This window comes from Frankliniella occidentalis, unplaced genomic scaffold, assembly GCF_000697945.3.
Source record: "Frankliniella occidentalis isolate FOCC.00 unplaced genomic scaffold, Focc_3.1 Scaffold92, whole genome shotgun sequence".
NCBI lineage: Eukaryota > Metazoa > Arthropoda > Insecta > Thysanoptera > Thripidae > Frankliniella > Frankliniella occidentalis.
Window position 1 is genome coordinate 733,192 of NW_026267221.1, and position 12,417 is coordinate 745,608.

At 45.9% G+C, this 12,417-nt stretch overlaps 2 protein-coding genes across 2 annotated transcripts in view; both read right to left on the reverse strand.

Annotated features, from left to right (window-relative positions):
• Positions 1-1,885: 1,885 nt before the first annotated feature.
• LOC113215420 (guided entry of tail-anchored proteins factor CAMLG) lies at positions 1,886-4,717 on the reverse strand. The gene is made up of 4 exons (XM_026435052.2): positions 4,446-4,717; positions 4,166-4,344; positions 3,909-4,091; positions 1,886-3,503 (listed from the first exon to the last, which is right to left on the reverse strand). The coding sequence occupies exons 1-4, from the start codon at positions 4,540-4,542 to the stop codon at positions 3,258-3,260; spliced, it is 705 nt and encodes a 234-aa protein (XP_026290837.1). The 5' UTR covers positions 4,543-4,717; the 3' UTR covers positions 1,886-3,257.
• A 531-nt stretch (positions 4,718-5,248) lies between these two features.
• The window catches only part of LOC113215399 (uncharacterized), a 123,421-nt gene continuing 116,252 nt past the window's right edge, over positions 5,249-12,417 (reverse strand). The window contains exons 2-10 of the mRNA XM_026435023.2: positions 10,847-11,037; positions 9,892-10,167; positions 9,650-9,750; positions 9,303-9,558; positions 8,854-9,186; positions 8,390-8,722; positions 8,095-8,309; positions 7,776-7,984; positions 5,249-7,696 (exon numbers count right to left, since the gene is read on the reverse strand). Of these exons, the coding sequence (XP_026290808.1) occupies positions 7,513-7,696; positions 7,776-7,984; positions 8,095-8,309; positions 8,390-8,722; positions 8,854-9,186; positions 9,303-9,558; positions 9,650-9,750; positions 9,892-10,167; positions 10,847-11,037 (2,098 nt within the window). The 3' untranslated portion in view covers positions 5,249-7,512. The remainder of the gene's footprint in view (positions 7,697-7,775; positions 7,985-8,094; positions 8,310-8,389; positions 8,723-8,853; positions 9,187-9,302; positions 9,559-9,649; positions 9,751-9,891; positions 10,168-10,846; positions 11,038-12,417) is intronic.

The following is a 12,417-nucleotide window of genomic DNA, read 5'->3' on the forward strand; positions in this document are numbered from 1 at the left end:
CCTGAACGCGTGCAATCCGGGAGACCAAGACTCGTAAAGCAGGACCGAGTTCTGAACTCTCCACTGATAAGTGGGGCCGACAGCCGAGTGGCGAGCGCGCTGGGGTGTGGTGCATAAGACACCCTTTCGGCCCAGGGTTCGAGTCCTGGTCGGTGCGAGCATTTTGTTGTTGTTTTTTGCAGGGGGGAAGGGGTGGGCTGCTGAGTAGGCGTTCAAGTCCACCTCCCCATGTCGGCTGGTCTTTTGTCCTAACCCTTGGTCCCCGCGCCGCAAACTACTAAAAATAGGAAAAAATGAGCCTCGGTCAGTATTCGACCCGAGAACTATCCGCGTCCCGGGCGCGCGCTCTACCAACTGAGCCAATGATGAGGCTTGTACATAGGGGAAGCTTATCTTCGCTGTGGCTCATACCCCGAAACATATGGCTGTCAGAGGGGCAAAAGGGTTCCGTCGACTAAAGTCGAACAAGCGACTGTTTGCGTACTGGCCAATCACATCAGGTGTCGCACGGCTGTAAAGTCATATAGCCGGCCAGCGGAGCGCGAAAAATACCACCCGGCCGAAATTCGAACCAGCGACCAGATTCATACCGGGCCCGGACGCTATCGACTTAGCCACGACGGAACGATACAGAATACAGCTTTCGGCGGCATCCAGATCTCAGCTGTGACTGATGCCCAAAGACACTTGGCAAGCAGAGCAGGAAAAATGATCGCGGACGGGGATCGAACTACCGACCATCCTCCACGATCTGCCAACGACCACGCTTTAATACGCTCAGCTACCGGCTTGCTCCTTCGGGGCCGAGCGGTCCTGCCTAACGGGTGACAAAAAGCAACAAAGCAAAAATTTGCCCCTCCCGGGAGTTGATCATAGGGCCGACAATTTTGGACTGTCGCTACAACTGTTTAACTACAAATGGGGTGTGTGGCTGGTGGCGTTGGACATCGCATGTTCCCCTATTTGTGACGACATTTTTGTGTCCATGAACAGGGATGATTATCGCTGTAAACGCCTGGAGGGTAGGCAATGCTTTCCTGACTCGGGCCCCCGCGCCGCGGCCCCCTCCCTGCCCCCCGAGCGCTTGGCTTGGACTAGGAGAGAGCTTCGGAGAGGCATTGGTATATTTCGTTTTCGCTTTAGTTCTTAGCGCTGTTTACTTCTGGTTGATATTCTAGCTTTGGCGGAAGTAATGAATTCGTCTATAGACGGTTCAGTTTAAGCTGACTCTGGCACTGTCGGCTGTAGCTACAATCGTATGTAGCTACAAACAGGGACGTCAGTCTTATCAGCTTCACTCGACCAAAAAAAAGAAAAAAGAAAAGAAAAAGAAAACGTTAACATTTCTTTTCAACTGCGAAACGGACCCATGGTTAAGAAAATATTGACGACCTTGTTGTGTCAAATGTTGTCAATGCACCTTTCTGGCTGAAATTTGTGTGCATTACCCTATTGATCATTACTTGTATAATTGAAAACAATTTTTGGCGAGGGCGCTTGGCAGCGGGGAGCCGACTACTCAGAGAGCAAGGTGTCTATTGCGTCTATTGTTGTTCTGGTACCCGGGCGTGGATGTCGTGGATATGGAGCTGCTCAACAGGTGGTGTGTAACCATTACGCTCCTCCCTCTGTCTGGCAGAAACGGGTCCGTTTAAAAAGGGAGCTGAGCGCCTGCGAGACTCCGGGTAGGCTACCCTGCAGTACACGCATGCACTGTGGGTGCGATCTTGCCTACTCATCAGGCGCTATGAAAGCTTGCACGGGCTAAACTCGACATGTTCGTAACGGCGGTGGTGCGGTGTGTGACCCCCCAGGGGTGGCCCACCCGGCCGGGTCAGGTAGGAACTAAAACAGGAGGCACTCAGCACAATAATGTGGACTCCCAGACAATTTTAAAATTTAATAATCAAAAAATATACATTCATTACCTAGTCATTAATTAAAGAGCGGAGGTCGGGGCCTCTCTAAGGGGAACCACCCACAAGGAGACTTGCAAGTGCTAATTACCGATCTTGCTCTAAGGGACCATGCATATATCACGTGGACGCGAAATGTCCACTATTGTCCCCAGGGGGGATGGGGAGGGAGGGGGGATTCAGCTACTGTCCACCACGTGGAAGAAATTTAACAGAAATTTGTAGTAAATATTATAAAATACAGTTGTTTTGTAAATTTTTAAAGTGCATTTTAGCAGCTCATGCTGTTTTGTCCAATTTAAGCTTAAAATGTTGCGATATTTTGAACAACATAGCATAAAGAATCGTCATTCGATTTTCCACATGGACAGGGGGGAAAGGCAGGGGTGGGCAATTGTCCACGTTTGTCCAGGGGGGGCGGGGGATGAGGGGTCACAAAGTGCTCTAAAAGTGTCCACGTCATATATGTATGGTCCCTAACTCTTTATGTTTTCTTCTTATCGATGTAGGTGACGAATGCCCATCAAATTTTTTCCATCCTGACCTTCATATTCCTTAACTACCTAAGGGAGCACAGAATTTTGAAAAATACAAATATTATTCTTTCACCAATAATGAAATATATTCTGACCTGGGGTGAGCTTTTTTTCTTTTTTTTTCTTTCAGTAATTCCTTAGGATGTGAGAACTTCTTCCATCAATTTCTGACCAAATTCAAAACCTTTTCCATTATTCGCTCGCTTAAAGTACACTAGGATATGATCCTCAGGAAAACATTTGATCAGTAATCGTCAGTAATGTGGATGAAAAGCAAAAATACAGATTTGAAGCAAAATCAGGAATAAATACTCGCCCAAGTCTCCTTGTCAGAGGAGGAGAAGAGGTAACTCCTGGAAGAAGGACCAAGCTCCCAGAGAGGCCTTAGGAACAGGGAGACCTCTTAATGTGGAAAGAATAATTTACGATCAATAAATTACACTATTAGGCTCAAATAATTGACACATGACTTGAACATTATCAGAGACTAACTAGCTTCACTTTACTTAAGACTGATGTGATGATAAACAGTTATTTAATAAGTTCATGAGAAGAGTTAATCTAAGCATAAAGATTTTAGTAGATGCTGCATACAATTACATCTCAACTATAATTTAATTTTGACACATGAAACAGAGTAAAAAAATGTTTTTCACTCAGTAAGAAAAATAACATAATTTCTTTCTCTTCATCACAATTTTGATATAAATGCAAAACACTTCAGTACAAAAATATTCAGAAAGTAAGATAAAAAAACAAGGAAAATCATTGCGAGGAAAAAAAATGCATAGGGCGTGGTCAACGGTCAAGGAGTAATTAGTTCAAGAGAAACATGAAATAAAACGAAAGAGAAAAGATAAATGTATGTATCCTCCATTATCCCCTTTAGTCCTCCAAGAATTTGTAATAAGCGACTTATTTGCCGAGCAGGCAAACCAGACAATAATAGCACGGCATTTAGTATGCCACCACTACTTCTATCACTTTCCAGTCTAGGGAAAATTCCACAGTATTTGATTAATTGGAGAGTGAATAGTGGAACAAAAACCGACTGAAATGAAAAAATGAGATACATTAGACAGAAGAAAATAAATGCATAGGTAGGTGAAAATTGAAAGTCATTCCACGCCCTGTTTTTGACAGTATTAAACACGGTGTCCCCGTCTTGACCCAAAAGATTTTCCAACCGCTGGTCAGACCAAGAGGTGAGCTTTTTCAGTTAATTCAATAAGGAGCAAGATCATCTCTATCAACATGTAGGATTTTAGACTTAAAATGAAGGTGTTAAAAATGAAGTGAGGCCTCCTACTTAGTATGCTCATAGTGAAACGAGCACAACTTAAAATGCTTATTTATCCGATTTAACAACAAAACTATGTGTAAAATTGAAATGATCACATTTTGATTTGTTTAAAATTGGTATGGAATGACTCAAGCAGAATACTTCTAGACTTACTTCTCCAATCCAGTATCCGTAACTGGTTGATAAAAGGAGCCGTACAAGAAGAGCTAGACCAATAAGATGGATTCGGGAAGCTATAGCTGTCGATATAAATGATTGAGATGGTTCTTCCTGTTGAAGAGGTACTGAAGTGAATTGATTACTGGACGAAAATGGAAATTCAGGTACCGGTTTCTCCTGTTTAATGATAGAGAAAATTAATCAGACTGCAAATAGTATAAAAATAAGGTTGAAAATGTTTAAAATCATACCTCTATCTGGGATGAAGAAGACACTGGTTCATTAGGTGAGCTAATAACAGAAGGACTTTCAAATGCTTTTGCTTGAGAATTCTGAGGCACATATTCTAAAATAGGATCATCTTTCTTAATTAACGGTGGAGAATAGGCTGCATCGTAGAAGGATCCTTCAGAGGACTCCTTGGCGTCATCTTAAAATTAAACAAAACAAAAACAGACGGTCAAGGGTGATTGCAAAAAAAACACCATTCATTCCATTAGCAGCTAATTCATTCAGTACAAGGGAACTCACCAGCTTTGCTTAAACCACTAATCACACGCAGACGATTCTCAGAGTTTTCCAAAATCCTTCTACGACGAGCTTCACGACGGGCAGCGGCTTCAGCCATGTTGTCACTAATCAATCGTTAATGTTGCATCTGTATATATTCCTAAATAGTTGCGACACTTTCAAAATATAACCATACTTTCAGACAACTATTTCTTTAAAAACAGTTTGCTGACTCTTTTTGACCGGAACGTTTCTCATAGCCGTTGTGGCCCAGTTTGGCCATGTTCCCCACCTGACCTGTTGACAAGGGGTTGTGTATTGTGCGTTCCGATTGATCTGCTTCGTTGTCAGACAAAAATGTCAAACGATAGCCATGTTTTGATTTCCAGGCGAGATTCAGCGAGACTTCTTCGTTGAAGACGAGTGATGTACCATGTAGCCAAGTTCAAGTTGGTAGTTTTTCATAATGAAAAATTTATCCCGTTTAAAGGTTGTTGCCGCCAAATTTAAAACTTTCGATCTGAATTGTGTTCTCAAGCCAAAACGTGCCCCCACAATGAACGTTTCCCGCTTCGACGACTCAAGGAAAAACATTGAGTGGCAAACGCTCTAGAGCAGACTAGGCAGACTAGTGGAGCAGTCCGAGCCCATAAGCCCCTGCTGCATTGGGCGCTGAGGGCGGGCCGCCGTTGCCACACAGCTGCTTGGCGGGTTAGCCTACCCAGCGCGTTGCAGGCGCCATCACTGGTGTAAGCTGGAGCTGGTCCGGGCCTGCCCTAAGTATTTTCGGCTTGATTATATTGTCCGTTTTCAATAATATTCAATTATGTCGCTTGGAATAATGTAATTTATTTTGTTATCACACATATATAAATACAACATCAATTTTCAGTTATACTGAAGATAAAAAGCACTTTGCTAGGGTGGAAACTATCAGTTGAAGAACATTCGTATATTAATTTATCAGTTTACTATGTTAAGGTGATGGCTGGGGATAGAACTGATAACCTCTACACTTGAAACAATCATAATTATGACACATGCATCTATTTCATTGAACAATTGGAGAAAATTAAAACATATTTAAAGTATTGTTTACATGTTTGGCAGTGCAAAGTTTATATGGAATTGCCCAGTTTACTCAAGAATGGCAGTTTTGAAGTTCATTATCCTTAAACTCTATTAACATTGTCAACCACTGATTTTTCTTATATCATTTACTAAGTCCTTGTGTTGAAGAGACAAAAGACATTACTGGAACACCAATAACACAAGTACGTTATTTGGTGTTACAGTAGGTTGCAGGAGTTTTAAATAGACTCAGAATTAGAATTTGTTTTCTTTTTGCCCCCCCCCCCTTTTAAAACCAGACCAAAATTGCATTTCCTTGTGTTGTTTCACCAATCACACTCAATTAATAGCTAAAAGTTGTGAGAGATAAAACAACATTAACAGCCAGACGTTTTAAAACTTGTTCCTTCATTTGATGATTGCAAAATTACAAAATAGGTGATGAGTTGGTTGCTAGAATGACCCAATGCAATCTATATATTTTTGAAAACCGTGTTATAAAAATAACAAGAGAACAGAAAGAGTTTCTTTTGTTTAGAACAAGATTTAGAAAAGGACAGTAAATTATTCATTTGAAATCCCTATATCTTTTCTCAAAGGCTTTTCAGGCATGTAGGATAAAATTTTGTTTAGAGATCACAATGATACAGACATAACAAAACTCCCATCACATAAAAAATGTTGGTCTGAAAGGCAGTTTTCAACATTTTAAACGTTAGTGTTTGTTTTCTTTATAATACATATGTACATTAAAATTAGATTACATAAAAGGTACTCTCTACCCCGTGTTCTTCAAGAAGGTAACAAAGGATGCTCTATAGCACCACATTAAATTTTATACTTGTTCAATGTCTCGGTTTCATAGTTCTGGAAGAGAAGATTTATAAATTTTCTGAGTGTTAAATTCTAAAATAAAGCTGACTAAGCACTACTCTGATGTGGTCCTTATCTACTAACATTAATAACTCAGGGGTACTGAAGAACTAGCTTGTACTGACACTTTCATATTGTTGACTGGGTGTGCCTGTGAAAAATGAGGTGTGGACATACAAGCTGCAATTTTCATATTCTAGAAGCAAAGGCTTTCTGAGTAAATGTTCTCCATTCACTGACAAACTTTTAATTTTGATTGACAGCAAATCTTTTATAAACACATATTTAATTTCATCCTTAATAATGAACTTTGAAAAGATGAAACAATATCACATTTCCTATGAATATCAAAGTCAAAGGATAAAAAAATTAAAGACTATTCGTGGCTACGATAGACAGATTCATTTGGACAAAGAAAGAAAGATTGAATGAAGTCTGTCAGCAAAGCCACTAATACAGTTCATAAGCAAATGATACATTATTCAATACATATCTGACTTCAAGGGTGTAAGAGCAGTAAAATGGGCATATGCTACATGAGTGAAAATGAATTTCATTATTGGTACTATCTGCTTGAATCTTTCTGATGTTCTTGGAGAATGCTTTAATACCAGATAAGATTTCAGGAATGACATATGACATCTAAAACATGTGAAGTTAAGCAGGATTAACATGTCATCAATTCCATTTTGCACTGACAATCATTCATCTTAAAAATACACATTCACTCAATCCCATTTTCTCAGTGAAGCAAAAAGTATGAAATGTTCTTGTGAATTATTGATTTACCCAGTGCTAGAACACTCACAATTTCTTTTATGTGGTATATACACTATTACTCTAATTAAAACTACAAATCAGACTCCTTAAAATATGAATCACTTTGTGAAATACGGATATCAAACAGTGGAGAACTTGTACAAAATAAAATAATAATATTACAGTTAACAACACAGCCAATCTATATTTTAACATTAATTTCCAGTCCACAAGCCTTAACAATAACCACATTTGCTGTGGTCTACATTGGAGCTTTTCATCAGATCCAATAAAAAAAGAATTCTCTCTGACAAAAGATTATAACAACTTCCAAACACATTGGAACAGAGGAATTTATTTGTTTGCTAGGTAGCTCAATATCAGATTATTTTGGTTGTCGAAAGTAGCGCAAAACAACATAGCCCAACACCCGGAATACCACTAGGAAAAATAGTAGTACCAAAGTATTTGCCCACAAAGGCAATGTAGCTCCCTGCTGCTCCAAAATAACAGACACTGGAATGTGAGTTGAGTTGGAGCAAACTTCAAACTTTGACTGTACAGCACACCTGCAAAAATAATGAAATGGAGTTAAAATATAGCACAATAATAAAGATGAATAAAAAAAATAAAGGATTTTCTACGTACTGTATTCTTTCGCCTTCACTAAACTCCACTATTTGCATGTTTTGGTATGCATAATGTACCATTGAAAGGTATCTCATCCACCTTAGCCAGGATGGAATATTGGTAGCCAAATATCCTCCAAATAGTTGAGTAGCAAGTGTGTATAGGGCTGATATTGTTATTGCCACATCCAAATCCATACAGGCAGCACCCACAAAAAATCCAGCACTCTGTCAAAAATAGATAAGAAAAAATTAGTTGAAACTTTGTCAAAAAGGAACAGATATGCTGTTTAAGGCAAGGATCAGAAGTTATTTAAAGAAAGTGATTGAAAACTTACTTGAGCAACAACAGTACTCAGCAAAAGGAAGCCCAGCATTGTGAGAAAAACAGATGTAGATCGAAAACCAAATAATGGATATGATATTATGTGGTAAACAGCTGGTAATGTCATAGTTAAAGGAAGTTCACCAGCCATTTTTGCCAAGTAATATGCTGACAAACGGTAAGAACCTGATAGCCTCTCCTTGTTGACCACTTCTCGTTCTGCAGGAACTGTAGATAATACATGCTAGAAATTAACACATACTTCACAGTGAACAAACACAACTCAAGAAACAAAAATCAACACTTACATGAAGATAAGGCATTAAAAAGTGCAAACAGCATCCAATAATTTGTAGAAAAAAACATCCAAGACTGAATGTCGTGAAGTGATTCCTCTTTGCGCTCCAATTGAAAGTATACATTTCCAACCATAAGTCCAAGACCAATAGTTTGCAGCCAGTACAGTTTTGACAGCATTCGAGGCCTTGATTCTTGGAAGTTTCGTGATGAGAGAACTTTGAATTGTGTCCAAAAGCTAGTAGGCCACTGCCATCGCACATCATCGTCTGTGGTGCTACTCACGGATGATGACCCATGGCTTTGACTGTCAAGCCACAGGGACTTTCCTTCTTCATCCTTAACTGCAAAATTTAGAATAGAAAAAGTTAGTAACATAATTCAACAAAGTTTCCTGGATGGACTATAACTTATTTTCGTAATTATCAGAATTATCAAGATGACCAAGACAAGGCAGGCAAATAATCATTCTTACCTATGGTAGAATATACATGATTGCTGAGGTTGTGACTGTTGTGGTTGCTGACCACACATTTGGTGGTAAGGGAAAGAGGAGGCGTTGAGTTAAGCGTACCATTTGGTGTTGAGGACCACAATGAAGGCTTGCTGAAGTCACATCCTGGTCCGTTGGCAGTGTGGCCTAGGGCATGACCTACCATGGGCACCCTCCCATTACAACCTTGGTGCTGGTAAAGTTGAGCGGGCAATGCACAATAGTCGTTCAGTGCCTCTTGGTGATATGTGGGAAGACTTTTAGCGGCAGTAATTATTTTTTGTTTCATTTCCTCTGAACCTTTCACGCACTCCACTAGAAAAAAAGGTGAGAAAAATGTCATTTCCAAAATAATTTGCACCCAGCCTTAAAATTTTCCACCGTTTTTTTTTTTTACACCCCATTAATTTTACTTAAGAAGCTATACTTACAGACGAAGTCCGCTGGGTTATAATGCGGTGTGACGGTAAGTCCAATGTTGTTGAAGAAGTCGACCACCTTGTTCACGTCACCGAAATACGCGGTGTGTCCGTTGCACAGCAACAGCAGCTTGTCGAACATGTAGAAGATCTGCGAGGAGGGCTGGTGGACCGTGACGACCAGCGTCTTGCTCTCCTTCTCTGCATACCTCTTCAGGCTCGACATGAGCGTGTAAGCCGAGTGGGAGTCCAGCCCCGACGTCGGCTCCTGTCCAGAGAAGAAGAAGAAAAGCATGACTGTAGTGACGTAAGGTCGCATATGGATACAAAACGGTGCGCGAACAGCGATGGCTACTCACGTCTAGAAGCATGAGGGCGGGGTTCGTCAGCAGCTCGCAGGCGATGTTGGCGCGTTTCTTCTCTCCACCGGACAACCCCCGCTTCGTGTAGTCGCCCATTCCTACCAAGCAAAAATGTCAGAGTGGGCTGGTCAGTAACACTCGCGAGCACCGCGGGCTGCCTATACCGCGGTCTGCGGGCGGCGTAGAGCGCTGCGGAACGGTAACAACAGGGGGGAGGGCGTGAGGGGGGAGAAACTCACTGGTGTCCTGGCAGGCGGTGAGGTCCATGACGTCGATGATGTGGTCCACGTACAGCATCTTCTGCCTGCGCGACATGGACTCGGGCAGGCGGAGGCGAGCCGCGTACTCGAGGGTCTGGCGCAGCGTGAGGTCCGGGAAGAAGATGTCCTGCTGCAGGACGTAGCAGATGCGCCGCTTCCAGCGCTTCGTGAGGCGCTCGCGGTTCAGGCGGATGCAGCCAGAGTCCAGCTCGCTGCGGCCCGACAGGCAGTTGAGCAGGGTGGTCTTTCCGCATCCTGTGTCGAGCAGAATAAAGGACCCGTGTGAAAAGCGCGTCGTGATGCGAACAGCTGATGAGGGGCGCAGCGCAAGCGGACCCCGCGGCGGAGCGCGGCGCGGCCTGGGCGGCTTGGGCCGGTCCATTCGGCTCATGCGGCGGCCCCTGACCTGTCCCAATGCTGGCTCGGTCGTTCACTTCCCCCCTCCTACTCCTCCCCCAGACCAGGCTTGGCCCGTTCCATGCCCCGCCCATCAAGCGATATATTCAATGCGGGCAATTAAAAGCAACTGTTTCCGCGTCTCGTCGAGCCGATCCGAGCGAGGCAGGTCAACGCCCTCTCAAAAACCAAACCGCCACGCCACGGCCCATCCGCGCCGCGCCGCCGCCGCGCCGGCTGGAGTCAGAATCAAGCCAACTGGTCGTCGAGCGGCGCGGCGGCGGCGCGGCGGCGGCGCGACGGGGCAGCGCGGCGGCGCAGGTGATTGGGACATCGGCACGTGCCCCGTGTGCACGTGCATGCGCGCACCGCACCACGACCAACAAAGGTGCATCGATCAGACGAGCCGGGCCGGTCCTGGCCGCACAAAAGGGCTGGCCGCACTTTCACCCGCGATCTTTTAATGAGCTCATATACCGGACCTGCTCACACAATGCTCATTGTGGAGGCCCCCGACCGTTACCTCACCCACACTCACCTGACGGTCCCATGACGGCCAGCATCTCGCCCGGCCTGACCACGCCCGAGACGTCCCTCAGGATGCTTCTGGAGGCGACCGAGACGCTGAGCCCGCTGAAGACGAGCTCCAGGGGCCTGGTGCCGGTGAGGTGGGCCTCGCCTTGCTCCAGCAAGAAGGGGCAGTGCAGGGCGCCACCCGCCACCTCCGACCTGCGCAGCGAAGAAAGAAAGAACGAAGTTAGTCACACAGCACGCACAACACACACACATTTGAACACAGGGGACGTCATTCCCATGGGGGTAGGCCGCCGCGGTTGGCCGGGCGCTGAGCGAAGGAGCGATCCGGCGAAATGTCAGCCAGATCTGGGCCAGATGGGGCACACTACACAGCGCTGGGCGTGCCTTCTCGCGGCACGTACGTGCCGTGGAGCACGAGGGCTGCTGGTGGCGCCAGCGCCAGCCTGGCGCCATCGAGCTCCCGGTAGGTAGGCAACCCATTCGACGTCCAGGCACCGGCAGGTGCAGGGAGCAGGGAGCGCACCGCGAGAGCAGCGCTCTACTACTCTGCGTCTCCCTCTAGCCCCGTCGCGTTCGCGGTGACACGGCGGCGAGAGGCGGGGGTGCTCAGCGACCGAGAGCAGAGTGTCCGTGGTGGCGTGTTCGAGTGTTCGGTACAATGTGTGAGCGCGACTGAAATCGGATCGGAATTGGTCACTTATCATCATCGTGTCCGAGCCCTCCCATCTCCATACGTGCACGAACAGTGCAAGTGTCGGCCGCACAAATTGCCTCCCCGCTCTGCTCTCGGTGCAGTAGTGGCGCGCTTTGATACCGTGAATGAGATTGCCGAGCTCGGAGATGACCTCCACAACACCCACACACATTCACACACATACACAGAGTCGTGCCCTGCTATGCTGCACCCTGCAGCACTACACTAGGCGAGGCCTTTCCTAGCCTAGCCCAACCCCGCCCGCCGCAGTGCAAGCACCCATTGTGCATTGTGCGCACTCTAGCCGCGGGTACCCGCCCCGCCCCGCCCCGCCCCGCCACAGCTCGGCGCGCTCTCCTCCACTCGGTTGCAGGGCCGCGGTGCGCGAGCCCCGCGATGCCCTCCCGGCCGCGATTAATCAGCAGGGTATCGTCACGTCCGCGAGGCGCTCCGCGGGCTCCGCGGGCTCCGCGGGCCGGGTGACATCATCGGCCCGGTGCGCTCCCACGCTCGCCCCGCCGCTGCTGCTGTACTAAACGACAGACAGCCGCGCGGCGTGTCGACGCACTTGGCGGCGCGTGACTGTACTGTACAGGCAAGGACGGGCCTGGTGGTGGGCCGCCCTGCGGCTCCTGCAGCCTGCGCAGGCCAGGCCTGCTGCAGGCCGTCACGTCGTTGTTCTTGTTCTTGTTGTCGCTGTTGTTGTTCCGCGAACGACGGCCCTGCGCTGCCGCCGCCGCCGTCGTGGACCGCTATTACTGTACTGTACACTCGTTTGGGAGCGTTTTCGGGAAGTACGCGGACGGGACCGGGCCGCCGCCGCAGCGGACAACAAGCGCAGCCAGGCCGTAAATCACCTCGTTATTTAGAAATTCGTC

Bases quoted from the DNA above. Each gene is read 5' to 3' on its own strand.
- LOC113215420 (XM_026435052.2), bottom strand. From the start codon at position 4,542: ATGGCTGAAGCCGCTGCCCGTCGTGAAGCTCGTCGTAGAAGGATTTTG. The intron at 4,345-4,445 runs GTGAGTTCCCTT...TTTAATTTTAAG, and splicing joins TAGTGGTTTAAGCAAAGCTG to ATGACGCCAAGGAGTCCTCT. The intron at 3,504-3,908 runs GTAAGTCTAGAA...TTTTCATTTCAG, and splicing joins ACGGATACTGGATTGGAGAA to TCGGTTTTTGTTCCACTATT.